The 13,796-nt window shown below is 44.3% G+C and overlaps 1 protein-coding gene across 4 annotated transcripts in view; it reads left to right on the top strand.

The window, feature by feature from the left end:
* Positions 1–13,782, top strand: part of LOC147024755 (uncharacterized) — a 38,290-nt gene extending 24,508 nt beyond the window's left edge. For 2 of the 4 annotated variants that reach the window (XM_085884987.1, XM_085884989.1), the window contains 2 exons: positions 11,866–11,940; positions 12,181–13,780. In XM_085884987.1, coding sequence (XP_085741113.1) covers positions 11,866–11,940; positions 12,181–12,627 — 522 coding nt within the window. In that variant the 3' untranslated portion in view covers positions 12,628–13,780. Of the gene's footprint in view, positions 1–11,865; positions 11,951–12,180 lie in introns of all 4 variants that reach the window. The other 2 variants (XM_085884990.1, XM_085884991.1) reach the window with 2 other exon arrangements.
* The last annotated feature ends 14 nt before the right edge of the window (positions 13,783–13,796 follow it).

Raw genomic sequence — 13,796 nt, 5'->3', positions numbered from 1 at the left:
AATGTTCAGCTACCTTCAGGTCAGGTCAGGTATGGGAGCATGTGCCAGAACAGCACGTCGCTGCGTCCACTTTCCGCCGGTACTCCAGGGGCCTCCGTCTGGCCATCCCCCAGGCAGATGCCAGGCCCATCCCCATCTCCTTGAGATGATGTTCAACCTGTTGCAACCATGAGGCACGTGGTCGACCCACTGGCCTCCTCCACTCATGAGACTCCCTCGCTGAGAGAATCTGGTGAGCAGGATCAGAGTCAGGAAAACGAGCCACATGTCCATACAGCCGCAACTGACGCTCACGGACTATGCAGGTAACAAATCTCATCCGAGTCTCTCTCAGCAACCGCTCGTTGGACACAAAATCCGACCAGCGATAGCCAAGGATTCTCCGAAGAGACCTGGTACCAAAGGAATTAAGTCTCCGTCTCAGATCCTTGGTCAGAGTCCAAGTCTCGCACCCATAGAGCAAGACTGGAAGTACCAAGGACCTGAAGACTCGGACTTTCGTCCTCCCGCACAGGTACCGGCAGCGCCACACCCCATGATCCAGTGAATCCATGACTCCCCAGGCACGACCCAGACGTCTATTGACCTCTGACTCGCAGCCAGCAGAGACATGAATATCACTGCCAAGGTAAGTGAATCTCTCCAAGACCTCAACATCCTCACCACAAACAGACACAGACAGGACAGCAGCATCCAAGATGTCACCGAAAGCCTGGATCTTAGTTTTGACCCAAGAAACCCGTAATCCCAATGGCTCCGACTCCTCATTCAGCACCTCGTGGGCCCCCCAAGAGGATGTCTAAAGTCTCCGCAAAGATGACTGCATCATCTGCAAAGTCAAGGTCCGAGATCTTGACATTCGCAAATGACGCACCGCAACTTGATCTCTCCGACATCCTCCCTAGAATCCAGTCCATACAAGTGCTGAAAAGTGTGGGGGCAAGTACACATCCCTGACGAACTCCAGTAACAACTGGAAGTCAGAGATGGTACCACCACACTTCACAGCACTCTCAGTACCAGAGTAGAGTTCAGACATCAGATCGATCAGTTTCGGTGGCACCCCACGAAGACCAAGAATCCTCCAGAGGACATCCCGATTCACTGAATCGAACGCTTTACAGAGATCAACATAGGCTGCAAGCAGCCCCTTCCGAAACTCTCGTCTGCGTTCGGTGAGGACACGAAGTGCAAGGATACGGTCAATCGTTGACCTCTTTGGTGTAAAGCCTGACTGCTCTGGACGCTGGTGCTCAAGCAGATGGTGGCGAACCCTATCGAGAATTATCCGAGCAAAGACCTTGTCCGGCACTGAGAGCAGCGTCACCCCTCGGTAGTTGTTGCAGTCTTGGCGATCACCCTTCCCTTTCCAGAGAGGGACAACAAGGCCCCTCTTCCAGTCAGTTGGGATGATGCCTGTGTTCCAGGCAGAGCACAAAACTGCATGCAACGACACGAGTGCAGCATTTCCACCAGCCTTGAGAAGTTCAGCATGGATGCCACAGATCCCTGGAGCTTTGCCCCGTTTCAACTGGTTCACCGCAGCCCGTGTTTCCACAAGCGTAGGTGGACCACAGTTGATTTGAGGGTCAGCAACAGGGATTGTAACACGCTTGACGTCCAACTCGACAGTTGGGGGATCAGCCTGGTACAACCGCTCAAAGTAACCGGCCCAGCGGGCCTTCACTTCAGACTCCTCTGTCAAGAGCCTACCACTCTCTGCTCGAACTGTAGTGCTCCGAGGGATGGGCTTGGATGAACGCAATGCGCAAATTCCCCTGTAAGCGGGACGAGAATCACCTGTCCACAGGTGATGCTCTACCCCCTCACAGATTCCTCGCACATAGGCCTCCTTGTCCACCCTCAGTGCACGTACAGTTTTACGCCTCAGCTCCCTGAACATCACTCGCCTCAGTCGGAGTATAGACAGAGACCAGGGAAATGACACCTAAGGAGTGACGAATCCTTAGTCTCATAATACGCTCGTTGACCGGTGTTACCTCAATTATCATTGGGGTCAGCTTATTGGACACAGCTACAGCAACTCCTTGGGTATGGTAACCATCAGAGCGACCAGACCAATAGTAGGTGTAACCACCCACCATTATCTCGCCGCAATCCGGTCTCCGAACCTCAGAGAGAGCTGCAATCCCGATGTCCAAACGCTTGAGCTCAGATGATAGAGACAGGTGATCATCCTCTCTTAGGGATAGGACATTCCAGGCACCCACCCGAAGGGACCGCCTCAGGTTAACCCAAGGAGACCGCCGTCTGGTGGACGACACCTCAGCACCACTCCGACGCACTCTCCCGCAATCTAAAAGACCCAGAGAACAAACATCAAGCTCTGGTGGAGACTGAGAATAGGACTCATTATTCTTATGCAGCCTATGGCTGCTTGGCTGCACAATTTCTGGGGACATGGCTGTGCCATTGATGCAATGCCCCATTACCAACTTGTTGGTACTCATTTTTCTGACCTCAGAAGGATGATAGGCCGTCAACCCTACCTAGTGTCAAATCAACAGCCCGACAGGGGCTTAAAACTCAAGAGCCTAGGATCTTAAACCAACCACCTTAACCAAAGCCAACACCAGGCATAAAGACAAGATAAGAGAAAATGAGTTTAGAAAAGCGGTTGAACAGATAAAGAATAAGGCACCAGGCTATGACATCCTTGTGAAGCTGTTCCAGTTTAGGAGTGAAAGCAGTGATGTGGCTTACTTATGATACGAGTGGTCTGGAGAACGGGGGGGGGGGGGGGACAACCAGAGTCAGGGTAGGATCATGATCCTCCCATTCCTCAAGAAGGGAATTTGGCAGGATTACAATACATGAGGAATCAGTCGAGATGAAATATACCAGCAAAGATTTTTTTCACCAGGGTTTTGCTGAACAAAAATCACGAAAGCTCCGGTTGTGGCACTGCGGCGTGATAACCGGTCCAGACCAAGTGGGAAGAGGATGGATTAAATCAGATTTTTTATGTGACAACGGTCGATCAAGAAGAACTACAAAATGGCCAAGGATCTCTGTGTGCGCTTTGTATACTTCAAACGGGCAGACCACTGTGTGGACTGCAGAGGAAGGACCTTGGAAGGTTCTGGAAAAAACAATGCATTCCACAGAAGGTGATCACAAGTTTGCATGAGGATACAGAGGCCCATGTGGGAATTGGGGGAGAAAGTTCAGAATGGTTTAAAGGAAACACTGGAATGAGCCAGGAATGCATTTTGTCTCCCAGATGATTCAACATTTTCTGGTAGCTTGTACATGTACCTGCTGAAATCTACCTGTCTGGGTTTATCCTGACATCGTTGTAACTTGTGGGAATTTGTTGTTTTTTTACAAAAATGTGAAAGCAACAATTCTTGTTTTGTTTTGTTTTTTCTTCTTTCATTATCTATCTCAGGAGAAGTTAATTCTTGCACAAATTTTCTACAAGGTTCACTTGACTGCACCTGGATAGGTTTGAGGAGAAGCAGCAGTGACTGAAACCCGAATCCTCTCGAGCTTCCTCCTGATGACTCCATCTTTGGTCTTCCATTTCAGGAAGTTGATAAAGTCAAGTCGGGGAAGGAGGACCGATTGAAGATTAGAAACTGTGGGACTCGAGTCTGCGGACGAAGGATCACGGATGAAAGTGAGAACTTACCAGGCAAAATGGATGATGGTGATAAGGCAGAATCAAAGACAAGAGATGAAATGATTTTGAAAGCAGGTCAATTTGTTTACACGGGAAGCAAGACAACAGAAAAGGGAGGAAATGTGAAGGAAGTGGAAAAGGCTGGCATTAGTTGGACAGGTGTTGAACCCAGCAAACCGAGATGAAGGTGAACAATACAGCAGCAATGTCTCAGGTGCTGTATGGGTCAGAGTTCGACTCGGACGAAGGAGTAAAGGAGACTGAATGATTTAGATAGATGCCCAAGAATACCAACAAGAAAGTGAAGATAAAAATAAAATAAATATATATACAAGTGAGCTGGCCAAAGAGCAGTGTCCGATGTGGGTTGGGCATTATCGGATAACCAAAAGGAGGTGGACGAGAATGGAGATGACCAAGAGAAGATGGAAGGATGGGATTAAGGAAATTGGCAAACCAGCAAGGAATCCAACACTGTAATAGAGACTCAGGATGGGATGGTTTGGAGATGAGATCCACAGAGGGGATGCAGTGAAAAAAATCAGATTACATATTTTTATTGAAAGTACACAGTGTTGGCTTGTATACATTGCAAGGCCACCTTCAAACCCATTCACATCTTGGATTCTGTTACGACGTGGCCATTGAGGCGTGGGATGCAGATTATATAAACTGTGTGATCTGGTTGATCGATTTTGCACAATTCAATCATATGGATTGAATTAATAGCATTTTCTTCATGCATTTGGCAAATGGGATGACAATATGGCTTTTTCATTGGAATCTTGTTACACAGCAACTGGAAAGCAATTATATTTTAAATCAAGGAAATTCCATTTATCATTTTCTGAGCGCAACGTCAACATTCCTGACCGGGGATCTTAAATGATCAAGATACACCGAGAGCCTTTCCATATCACTCGGGAGGGGGAAAAGGTGAAAGATGTGGAAGGTTTCAGGACAACATAAGGAACAGCAGAAAGAGGTGGGAAACACCAATAGCAGGGCTGAATGACAAAAGAGAAAGACTTGGTCAAATAATGGATGAATAAGGGGTAAGGGAGGTACCCAACCAGTCCCAACGAATGTTCAGGAGATAATTTGTTTGCGTTTAACACTCTCGCACCAATTCCAGAACCAAAATAAAATAAAGAAACCCTAAAACCGAAATATCTGGCCACACACGCACCACTTCTTTCACTTGTTGGTCACTGGCAAAGTGGTGGCCTCAAAGTGTCTGGAGTGGACCAAATAGATGAATGTCTGAAGGCACCAGGTCAGGAATGTATGGAGGATGCTCCAACACCTCAAATCAATTGCTGGAGAATTTCCACGGAATGTGCGGCAGCGTGTGGACGGGCATTGCCATGCAACACCTTTTGACAGTAGCCCATGGAATTTCCATGGTCCCCGAGCACTTCACAATAATGGACATCGCTTACCATTGTGACCCCTCTTGATAGTATTCCAAGATTACACCTTGCGAGTCCCACAAGTGTGAACATCACTTTTCCAGCCAATGGTTGACTTTTGAACGTTGACTGGTGACGTCGGATGTCTCCACTCCATACTTGGACGTTCGCTCTCTGGCTCGCAATGTGATGGATCCACATCTCACCTACAATGACAATGAGTCTCAAAGATAAAAAGAAGCATTCCCTTCATGATGAAAGCGGTTCAAAAGGCTTTGGCAAACAGTCACACGGTTGCGCTTGTGCTCTTCCGCGAGTCATTTTGGAACCAATCTTGCAGAAACTTCATGAAAGCCAAGTTGGTTGTTGAAGATTTCATGTGCAGAACCATGACTGATATTCAGCTGTTTTTCCACTTCAACAATAGTCAAATGTCGGTTATCCAGAATCATGGCACGGTCTCGATCAACGATCTCTTCTGTTGTGGATGGGCATCCTGATCATTCATCAGACACTTGTTTGACCGTTTTGGAACATGGTAATCCCATCATACACTCTGTTGCAGTGAAACACAATTCCCATAATATTGTGCTGAAATTCTGCGATGGATTTATACCCCTGGTACCACCTTCAGCCCACGGAAATCGTATCACCACACACTGCTCTTCTTTGGTGCAGACAGACAGCAGAGCGGTCATATGAACTCCCTTATGACAGCTGCTGACGGCTCAAGCTTGAAACTGCTTCACAATGGCAGAAAGTTTGTGCTTGTACCTGCAAGTGCAATAAACAATGTAGTTGCTTATAAAACAGTTTTTAATAAATCATTGTGGCTACTTTGTCTCACCCTCGAACCTGGGATCATTCCAATTATACTGAGCCAAGGACCAACACTCAGGAATAAGGCCTGCTGATCTGTGCTTTTTATTGGGGTGGTCAAGCCAGCTGTCCAGCCAATGGGTGTAGAACAGTGGGGTAGAGTCAGGGCAGCTTAATACCGACCCATGAATAATGCGATATTTTCCAAGTTTATAAAAAAAAAAAAAAAAGAGGCAACAATAAAATTGAAGAAATGCCCTGAAACTTATCGTGAAGCCATGTACCAAGTTCCAGTTCAATACGTCAAATGGCACGGGGAAAAGTAGATTCTGGATTGTGGGGGTTTCACTACACGGGGGTTCGTGGTCAACCACGTGCACCCTGCAGAATACTGGGAGAAGGGGAACAAAGCACAGAAAGAACAGAGGGTGCAGGACCAGAAAGGAGGTGGAAGAAGACAGAAACCAACCTGTGCGATTCCAAAGTGACAGCGCCATTGATCGAGCTTTATTGTGGGCGATTCCAATGATTGTGAAGGCCTTGGTTTCCAGTGTCAAGCTGAGCAAGGTGTGAGGCAGGGGCACGAGCCCGAGCCCAGAGCGGAGAGCAGCAATTCATAAATTTGTGGATGAAGGCCTTGTAGTTGGACAGGAGTTCAGGTGTGCAAAAAAGCAGGACTTGTACAATGGAGGGTGCCCAGTTGACAACTGGCTTTAGAGGCCAATGTGGTTTGCCCAAGAAAGATCATGGCTGATCGTGAAACCCAGGGGTTTCAGTGAATCAACTCCAAGAGGATCAAGAAAGGAGACAGGAGAGTTTGCCACATGGTTTTTGGAGAGAGAGAGAGAGAGAGAGAGAGAGAGAGAGTCAGAGACAGTGAGTGAGAGACAGTGAGAGTCAGACACAGTGAGAGAGAGAGAGAGTCAGAGACAGTGAGAGAGAGAGAGAGTCAGAGACAGTGAGAGAGAGAGAGAGTCAGAGACAGTGAGAGAGAGAGAGAGTCAGAGACAGTGAGAGAGAGAGAGAGTCAGAGAGAGAGAGAGAGAGAGAGAGTCAGAGACAGAGAGAGAGAGAGAGAGACAGAGAGAGAGAGAGAGAGAGAGAGTCAGAGAGAGAGAGAGAGAGAGAGAGAGTCAGAGAGAGAGAGAGAGAGAGAGAGTCAGAGAGAGAGAGAGAGAGTCAGTCAGAGAGAGAGAGAGAGAGTCAGTCAGAGTCAGAGAGAGAGAGAGAGAGAGAGAGAGAGAGAGAGAGAGAGAGAGTCAGAGAGAGAGAGAGAGAGAGTCAGAGAGAGAGAGAGAGAGAGTCAGAGAGAGAGAGAGAGAGAGTCAGAGAGAGAGAGAGAGAGAGAGTCAGAGAGAGTGAGAGAGAGAGTCAGAGAGAGAGAGAGAGAGAGTCAGAGAGAGACAGAGAGAGAGACAGTCAGCGAGAGAGAGAGAGTCACAGAGAGAGAGAGAGAGTCAGAGAGAGAGAGAGAGAGAGTCAGAGAGAGAGAGAGAGAGAGTCAGAGAGAGAGAGAGAGAGAGAGAGAGAGAGAGAGAGAGAGAGAGAGAGAGAGAGAGAGAGAGAGAGAGAGAGAGAGAGATGGGGGAGAGAGAGAGAGAGAGAGAGAGAGAGAGAGAGAGAGAGAGAGAGAGAGAGAGAGAGAGAGAGAGAGAGAGAGGAGAGTGCAAACGAACCGTGAGGATTTAAAGATATATTCATGCGTTTGAGCAGTTTGTGAATGTCTGAAGAGTGAAGAGGCTGCTGCCTGCCGACATGAAGGATGAGCGATTGCACAGCCAAGGGAGGATTAAATCAGCACATCGATTAAATGGATGTTTTCAGTCGGAGATCGATGAAGATTTGAAATAGGACTGGGCCCAGAATACTACCGTGGGGCGCTCCACGGCAGGATTGCACCTCCAGAATGGCTGCCATGAAAAGATCAACTATTTGCCATAAAACCCAGGGGTGCAGTACACCATTATCAAATCAGCCATTTGCCATAAAAATCCACACAAAAACAGAACTCCATATTATAGGGTATACTCCGATGTTTCACACATGCACCGAAAAATTATCCTTCATGAAGATAACATTTCTGTAGCAAAGGCAAAGAAGAAAAGTTCCTTTGTGCATCTTTCCATGTGGAATGTTCAAACAAGTTGCTTTGTACAGAGAATGCTTGCATGCAATCTATAGCTCAAGGGATTTACATGACAGCAGCACTTCGGTGGAGTGCATATCTTCACCAGGCTGAACAGTTTACATTTTGTAACCCACCAATGGGCTGGATCTGGATCCAGACCCGAACCAAAATCTAATTGGCTTGTTCGTGTCACCTACCCATCCACAACTTTGAGATATCCTGCTCACAGACAGACAAAAAAGGAGTGCAAAAAACCTCCTTCCACCGTGGGTGGTGGAGATACTTAGCAATAGTGACCAAGGGGAAGGATGAATCACTCAGCATCACACGTCTCAACTCCATGAATACAATTTTATTCATTACATGTCTACCTCTTTGACTTCCCGAGGAATGGGGTAAAGTGGCTTCTGGGTTTCCTCGAGTTATGTGCACTCTCCAAGCTGTGTCGCCCGATTTCAAATCCCGACAGCTGTAAACTGTTACGCAGGTGTTTTACAGGAAGAGCGATTCATCAATGTGTGTGCCATCCCTTGAAGGGACATTACCACTGCTGGCAATTGGTAGACAATAAAAATCCGTCATACGTGAAGAGTAGGTGCACTTTCGCAGTCACAAAGGCCAAATTCCAAATTTCTGCCCTGACCCAACAGCATTAGCAGGACAACCACAGCCAGCAATGATGCAAACCAGCAGCCTCAGACTGCACACAAAATTAATGAATGGGGTACATTACGGTCACAATTACAGACCAACAATGGAGTTGCAATGCCACCACAAAAAGCACAATTTTTGCCATTTTATATTAAAAATGGTGGCATGCAGGTTCCACAGCATCAACACAATCTTCCATCGTATTTTCTGCACGTGAAGCCATCGCCTGCAGTCAAACTTCCTCCAATGGATGCATCCATCCAAACATCTTGGCCAGCCCTGTGCTCGTCGTTTCAGATGAATAAGGTTAGAATTGCGATTTGTCTTCGAGGTATTCCCGACGTGTCACGTTCAACAGATTCCAAAAATCGCAGACTTCAGCAATCCCTACCTGGATGCAACTTTAAACCTGTTTCTACATACCTACGACACACCTGAGAAGCATTTTCATTGTGATCAATTAAAATGCTTCTCAAGTACATCTGCTCTTCCTTACGTATACCACTCACTGTATAGCTTTACTGGTACACGTTTGATATCCTAGACCTTGGAAATCAGTCACATGAATTTATTTTTCTCCCTCTTCAGGTAATTTTTATTGTGCTGCAGCAACAGTCAAAGCTGCTTTGCATGTAGTAATCTATTTCCACCCCTCAGTGATACTTAAGACAAATCAAGATATTTGCCACTGCTCATCTAATATATAAAGCTCTTTCTAACCACTGACCAACTCACATTAAAGATCGGGATCTTCCGGGTGACGTAAAGAGATGAAGTTATGCGTGCCGATGGACATCAAAGATAACTGGGGGGGGGAGGGGTGTCAGAGAACCATTGGAAAGCATCTGTAAATGTAAACCTAAAAAAAATAAAATAAATTAAAAAGTGAAAGAAAATAAATTTTAAAAAAATCAAATGCAGGTGAGCAACCCAAGACTGTGGAAGCATGGTTCGTTATTGCTTCCAATGTGCAATTCTATGAATTCCCTTTTCTCAACCACAACTTGGACTGAGCAAATAAAAGTACTATAATTTGATATTCAAATATGCAAATGAGACTTGGGCAATTGCAAATGGTAATTTCCAGGAACTTGTGAAAATGAGGACATCACTGGAATGTTGTACTCATGGAACCAATGAGGGGTATATAATCCCCATGGAATATTTTCAAGTGCCCAAAGCTTCATTTTTGCCAAAATCCACTATATTGCAAAGTAATTATTCCTTTCAAAGAGAAGTTTAGACAAACAAAAAAAATGAACCTGGGTTTTTACCCTCGAGCTGCATGGGATGCTAAACAAGGCAGACAATACGTCAATGTTCAGGGGCGAAAAAAAATATAAAATGGCAAAGGCAGTCGTACACTTCCCAATTGAAACCACATAAAAATTCGCGTATTCCGCATTAGGCCCGTTGCATGTTTCACAATGCAGGTTTACACTCACAGCTGTGTTCACCCAGATTTACCAGGAAGCTTTTGGCTCACCTGTACAGACTCCTGCCTAAATGTGAGAACACTTGGGTTTGTTTTTATTTACACTCAATACTAATGGGAAGAACAAATACAACCTTGCCAGATCTTTGTTCCAGTCCCAAAGACTACATTTTCATTCAAAACATTTGAGAGATACTCATGGGTCCAAGACATGCCAAAGGAATGAGAAATACTCATTGGAAGGGGAAGGAGGATTAGATGTCTTGGCCAATTAAAAGAATCCTGCTCAGACTCAACACCCATTGTTCTGCTTTCCTTCATAGCTTCGAGTCCAAAGCAAGACTTGCTGAATTGCTCTGCCATGTTTGCAAACCCTTTTGCAGTACTTCATACATTCAAACAGGAAAGTGGAAATTCATGGTATGCTTGGTGTTGGCTTCATGGTTAGCGTGGTGGGCTTGGGATCCTAGGATCCTGAGTTCAAACCCACCTTGGCTGTTGAATTAATACAAGGTGGGGTTGACTGCCTGTCATCCTTCAGAGGTCAGCAAAATGAGTGCCAACTTGCTGGTATCCTGTTGGAGGGGCGATGCGTCCAGGATTGCGTCCAATAGTCAAGGAGACTGCTTAAGCAGCACCAACGCTCTGTATTGAGTATAGTCCCAATGGATGAATGAATGAATGAATACATTTTAAGTCAACTGCAGAAAACTAGGCCAGAGTACAGCTCAGTTTTTCCTTGACAAAATTATTCTGTACTTTTTAATTCAACACCTTGATGGATTTCAAGTACTCCGAGCAAGCAAATTTGCTCCACATCTGCCAGAGAAAATTTGAGGCGCACATTGCATTTGACGCTTCCCTCCACAAAAGTTGTCCAACAGCTTGGAGGTTATGGAGAAGGGATATCTGTGAACTCTATTTGGAGCACCAGAAACACCCACTCCCTTCAGGAGCATTAGCAGGCAATCTCCACCCCCCTCCATGAGCGGAATATATTTATGCATTTTGGTGATCAGGCCAGTCCAACTTTTTCTTTTTTTTCTCTCCGATTTTCAAATGTCCATTCAGGCACAAAATTGCCTTATTTAAGACCAGCATTAAGTTTTTTATGTCCATTTAATCAACTGCTTTTGAATTTATTTGTGTTAATATTGAAATTTTCCAAGAATCTTAGATGGCAGAGCCCAGAAAAGTACAAACACTTTGGTGTTTAAAATTGCAAAGGCTCAAATAATGATTATAAATGTTGTGGAAATTGTTCACATTTAAATTGACAATGTCTATATGGATGTGTGTAGGAGGTGGGGGAGGAGTGGGAGGGGTTTTGCCCACAACCTTCATTCAGCCAGGCCTCCCTACCATAACATGATGCAAGAACAATTGGAGTTCTTTCCACATTGACCTATGAAATACTTGGAGCTGAAAAAAAAAAATTTAATCAAGGAAACTGTGAACAAGTGGCATACGAGCAAAACAAACTTGTACGAGTATGAACACATGTTGAGGAACTTGGCTTAAGTTTCAATCTGAAAGGGACATGGTCAGGTTCTCCACAACCAGATAACGACGCAAATTTTAATCAGAGCTTGCTCAAATGCACAATGCCACAGAAAAGAGCGATCACCACCAGGAACAAATTATGCAAGGCACGTCTTTACAATCGTTATTGTGAACGTGTTAAATTTGGAATGAAAGGGGAATAAAATAAACTCATGTACTCTTGTCAGTTGAGATGATTGAGCATGTTAAGTGCATCATGTTGAAATTGCAGGCCAAGGAAGGACCAGTTGACAAGAAATCAGCACAAACCATTTTGGAAAATACTCACATAAAGGCAACCACAAAGGTAAATACAGGTGTGCAACTGCATTTTGATTCACTGTGACCGCTCTGTTTTATCCATACAATTTTACCTTTGACAGACCCTCCCCCCCCCCACCCTCAATTAAAACAAAATCTGCACAGGATGAATTGCTTAACTTGTGCAGCATCTCAATAGAAATTTGCCTTAAAAGAAAAAAAAATTACTCCAAAACTTGACTATGCATGTTAAGCACTGTTTAATAACGAAATGTTATCCTTGCAGCCAGAAGAAATGAGCAGCAAAGAAACGCCCACTATGTCAGCTGACAATGAAGAGTCAATTCCACCACCTGATGAAAAATCTATAAAATCAAGAGAAACTACTGAGGAAAAGGAAATCACAGAACAGGAAAAGGCCAAAATAGCAAAGCTTACTGCAAAGGTGGGTGAGCTGAAGGAAAAACTAAAAGAAAAAACACTCGACTTGGCAGCAAAACAAATTCAGCTAAACGAACAAGCCATGCAAATGTTTGACCTGGAGAATGAGATTGCTTCGCAAAAGATTCAAGCCCGGAAACTCAAGAAAGACCTTCCAGGCACAAGGCAGGAAAAAATAAATAAAACCGAAATTAGTTTCTTCAACAGAGCTGTCCAATTTTTCATCCAACTATACAACAACTTGTTGTTCTACAAAGCCAAATTCCTGCCATCACTAGTCTCATATATGTAACTGTTCACAATCGGCTCAAAGTTAATCGGAAAAGCCAAAAAAAAATTTCAAACTTTTGAATCTAGAGATAGTAATTTTTAACCCCACAATGAGATTTATTTCTAAAAACTTGACGTATAACCCAAGCAACTTCTGCTTTCGGTTAACGGGGAAATGGAAGAAAGGAGATCAACAAAAACAACAAATTTGCTAATTGTTGGAAGGTTAGGACAACTTCAAAAGCAGGTCAATCTAAAATGTCAGACTGCACAAACACAAACAAAATACCAAAAGCTTTGCTCGAGTCAAGCTACTAACTTGAAAGCAAAAGCCCGTTTCACTTTCAATAAAAGCTGATGCAAGAGTAGAAGAGTAAATTCAATATTTATTGGTTTCCAAATATTCTCTCAAATACAACAGAGCAAAGTTCAGTTGCAACAGCACCCACAAACTCCAAACTGTAGTCAGCCTCCAATGTAAAGTAGCTTCAAGTCAAAGTTGTAAAATGCTGAAAGTCTTTGGGCAAGTGTCATATTGCTGCATGGTCTGGATTGAGCTTTAATTACACTGCTGCATGCAAGCTCATAGGGTAAGCTTGCCATATAATAATGAGGTGCAACAGTGATGTCTTGAAGATTGCAAAGATTAACAAAATGAAATTCAAAATACACGAATCTGTCATTTTACCATAAATTGGAAAAAATCTCAAAATAAAGGACTTTGTGAAACACCCTCTTTCACTGTGATGTTTAAAAAGTTTTGATATGCCAATTGCAAAAAAAAAAAAAATACTTCCTATGTTGCAACTAGGAAGTAGTTGTGGTTAGATATTCAGTTTAGTGCTAAAACCTAAAAACCATCAAAAAATTTATAAACAATCATCTTAGGAAATAGTAAAGCAACAAATGTTTTGCCATTCCCATATTGAAATAAATTAGCCCTTTTGGGGTCAATAAGTTTTTTTTTGTCTGCTCAATTACTGATGAGACAATTGTATGCAGACAGCTACAGCAAGAAAGATTAGATGAAATGACACCATTGTGGAGAACCAAACCCACTGACAAAATGTGCTTTGTAGAAAATTTCCTGAAGCTTGAACCAAAGCTGAAATTTCCAGTTTTGTAACCGCATCAAGCTTCAATGCTCTCCCACCCTCCACCTCCACACCCTCTCCCCCACCCACCCCCAAG

Source organism: Eptatretus burgeri, chromosome 6 (assembly GCF_056783735.1).
Source record: "Eptatretus burgeri isolate ZD-2024b chromosome 6, Ebu_testis_v1, whole genome shotgun sequence".
In the NCBI taxonomy this organism is placed as follows: domain Eukaryota; kingdom Metazoa; phylum Chordata; class Myxini; order Myxiniformes; family Myxinidae; genus Eptatretus; species Eptatretus burgeri.
This window is presented reverse-complemented; position numbering and strand designations above follow the sequence as displayed.